The 3162-nt window shown below is 40.8% G+C and overlaps 1 protein-coding gene across 5 annotated transcripts in view; it reads right to left on the bottom strand.

The window, feature by feature from the left end:
* The window catches only part of LOC108799051 (arf-GAP with SH3 domain, ANK repeat and PH domain-containing protein 1-like), a 130599-nt gene that overhangs the window by 30638 nt on the left and 96799 nt on the right, over nt 1-3162 (bottom strand). For 4 of the 5 annotated variants that reach the window (XM_018570865.1, XM_018570868.1, XM_018570867.1 and 1 more), the window contains exon 10: nt 1262-1270. The exons of the other annotated variant lie outside the window; for it this stretch is intronic. In XM_018570865.1, the coding sequence (XP_018426367.1) occupies nt 1262-1270 (9 nt within the window). The remainder of the gene's footprint in view (nt 1-1261; nt 1271-3162) is intronic. 5 annotated transcript variants of the gene reach the window in all.

The raw sequence follows: 3162 nt of genomic DNA, 5'->3' as shown, positions 1-3162 counted from the left end.
TCTTTTGTGTTTCTGGTTCTGTTCCTGTTTCACCAGCAGAAAAAATGCACATCCAACATGGTCCTAGCATGGTCCAGGAAAGGGCATCAAAGACGGGGGGTGTGGTTTGTACAATTAACATGATCGCTGAGTTTCTCTTTAACTACCTCAAGAGGTAAAGTTTCAGTTTTTCATTAACTGGCTCGATAGCCTCTTATGGTGAGCCTGTACTTTGCCCCCATCTGAAAATTAGCCAAGTAAGGATACTAAACTTACTTTCTCCACACTGCCTGCCACCCTGATTTGCTGCTGGAGCCCTGAGAAATTGTATAGTGGAATACCTGACTCTCTCCCTTGCTCGCTATATCTGAGCAGTCATTTACTGGACCCAGAGAGGACCCGTGCTGAACTATGTATAGGTTTTGACTTTCAGAAAGGTTCAGAAAGGTGGTGTTTATCAAATATAGTCCACTGGCCATCATATTTAATTTAGGAACACGGGTTGTGTGGAGTCTGAACCCTTGGCATAGTCATCTGCTTTAGGAAAGAACAGTTCTTAGAGGAAGTGCCTTCAGAAAGAGTATTATGGGGGAACCCTTCTACACAAGTTCAGCTTAGCATGCATAATTTCACATAACATCCAAGGTTTCCCAATATTAAACTCTACGATTAAAATTAATGAGCTGAAGCTGCTAATCACTACACAGCCTCTCCTTGAGAGCAGGAGGAAAGATTGCTAAAAAAAGTACTATAGCCTAAATGGCACAATGAAATTATAAGGTCCATAAATGTACAATAGCTTCTCAGTGTTGTATTCCTACATTTGATATAGAGAAAGTTCTATAAAGTTATATTAAAGTTGTCACATCAGAAAAAAAATGGGGGCAATTGACCAAAACTGGAACGCACACAGAATCTGGAGCAGTTGCCCACGGCAACCAAACAGCTTCTATCTTCAGTTTGCTCTATTAAAATTTGAAAAAATAAAAGCTAGAAGCTGATTGGTTGCCGTGCACAGCTGCTCCAGATTCTCTATGCTCCAGTTTTAGTATATTCACCTCAATGAACTTGAGATAGTCTGACATACATGCAAACCAAGAAAAATTTAACCACATAGGCCAAAAGCTTAGAAAAACATCCAGATTATTTCTGCATTTGGAAAGAGACTATTGAGTGTTTTTTTCTGGTAAATACGTAGAGCTTTAGGAAAATGTCAGGCTCTGATATTTACGAAAGCAGCAGCAGGAAGAGGAAAAATGAAATAAAAAATCGATTAACTTACTCTTCTGAACTTTGGAAAGCAAAGAGGGAGAAGGAGGACAGAGAAAAGAATATTAGAACAGAAATGGCACCATATTAACCATGTCAGTACTAGACAGTAAATGAAATAGTCATTCTGCAGTATTTGAACACCTGTTACCCAACAGCCATAAGGACCATTCATGATGGCACCTTAAAGCAACACTGTTGTCACCCCAAAAAAATGTGAAGTGTAATACCTTTTTTTTTTGCAGGTGCCTATTAAAAAAGTTTTGGGGTGACAACTGTGTTTCTTTAAGTGGGTTTATCCTGGGAAGCAATGCATTGCTAAGTGTAAAGTTCGGTAATTCATAGTCCAGATGACCCAAAGCCCAACTTCAGTTTTGGATATGGATAAAGTGGTCAAAGTGTTAGACCTTCTGCTAGTTTTTTTAATGCTTGCTGTGAACCTATTGGGGAGATCTGTCTTCCCCTACTGCCCCAATGATACCATGGCAGGAAAATTAAGGTCTGTGTGCGTGTGTACATCGTCAAAAGAACCCCTCCCCATGATGAGATGTCCCATGTCACAGTGCTAGAAACATAGGGAAAGTCTCCCCAATGGGGACCTAGGGAGGAATAAACACCTAACAGATGTTCTACACCTGCCCCACTGTTCAAAACAATGATCCCTTTGTTCCTACCCATAAAGCATGAATGACCTGGAGCCTTATCCACACCTTGATATGGACACAATGAATTGTCATTGAAGGCCGTCAATGCTGAAGTGCACTTACCCCACTTTACACAATCACAGTACAGTATGCAGGTCCATCAACTATAATAAAGGTAGTTGGTTATAAGCTGCTAAACACAGTTTCAGACCTTCTCTCCTGGCCTTCCTGCTGACTTCCTATTGACTGTCCTTATTTTGGAGGTCAGCAGACTGCACTCAGATACTGAATGGCTAGGAAGATGCAATCACGCAAGAGGCCACATCACGTATGCAGTCCTCATAAGACTGGTTCTGCTGTCCCCAACACAATAAGGACGTCTAAAAGATATATCAAATATGGGTATGCCTTAGCCGCAGATGGATATATATTTGTGTTGAGATTGGCTTCCCTGCAGCCAAGAAAAAGCTATTGAACAACCTGATCTTCCTGTGCCTGTGTATGGGGAGTGTAGTTTTGTAAATTATATGTCCACGAAAACACAACTTGCCTTATTCAACCGCACAAGAAACAAAGTGCAAAGCATAAAGAGCATAACCTACAGCAACCAATGAGAATTCACATTACTGTCATCCCAGGTATAAGATTGTGATTGGTGGCTATGGGTAGTGGATTTAGTGCTTTGCCGCTTGCACTATTCTATCGAATAAGTCAGAATGTGTTGGAAATGTTTGGGTTTTTATTTAACGGGGGCTCCATCCAAGTCTCCATGTACACACATTTTTGCACGCATTAAACACAGAATTCTTAATGAACGCAGGTTTTTGCGTGTGTTTGCGGCTACACTAGAGTCTGTTGGGGACAGAACACGCTGAATTCTGCCCAAAAATCATGCATGTACTTTTCCCCATGTTGTGCATTTTTGTGCATGTGTATGAACATGCAGGTGTGAATGAGCCCCATAGGAATGCATTGCCTTTAATGTTTTGCGCATTTACGCTCACATCTAAGTGTGAACAGGGACTAACGCAAATTCATAGTTTTGTTTACTTTAAATAAAAAGGGTAAAGGCAGCGTATGGCGGTTTGATATTCCTTACCACTGCACCCACATATGCTTCTGTATTCATGCTGCGATTTGGAACAATATTCTGTTCTAGCTGCCTATCAGAGTTGCTATGAAGAATATACTCAAGAGAAAGATATCTATTTCTTGCCTTCTTTCTTGTCACCTCTGAGAGATGACAACACTTCTTGCTTGCTCAATAAGA

This window comes from Nanorana parkeri, unplaced genomic scaffold (genome assembly GCF_000935625.1).
Source record: "Nanorana parkeri isolate BGI_ZX_2015 unplaced genomic scaffold, ASM93562v1 scaffold1617, whole genome shotgun sequence".
In the NCBI taxonomy this organism is placed as follows: domain Eukaryota; kingdom Metazoa; phylum Chordata; class Amphibia; order Anura; family Dicroglossidae; genus Nanorana; species Nanorana parkeri.
Note: the sequence above shows the minus strand (reverse complement) of the source record. Positions and strands in the feature narration are given on the sequence as shown.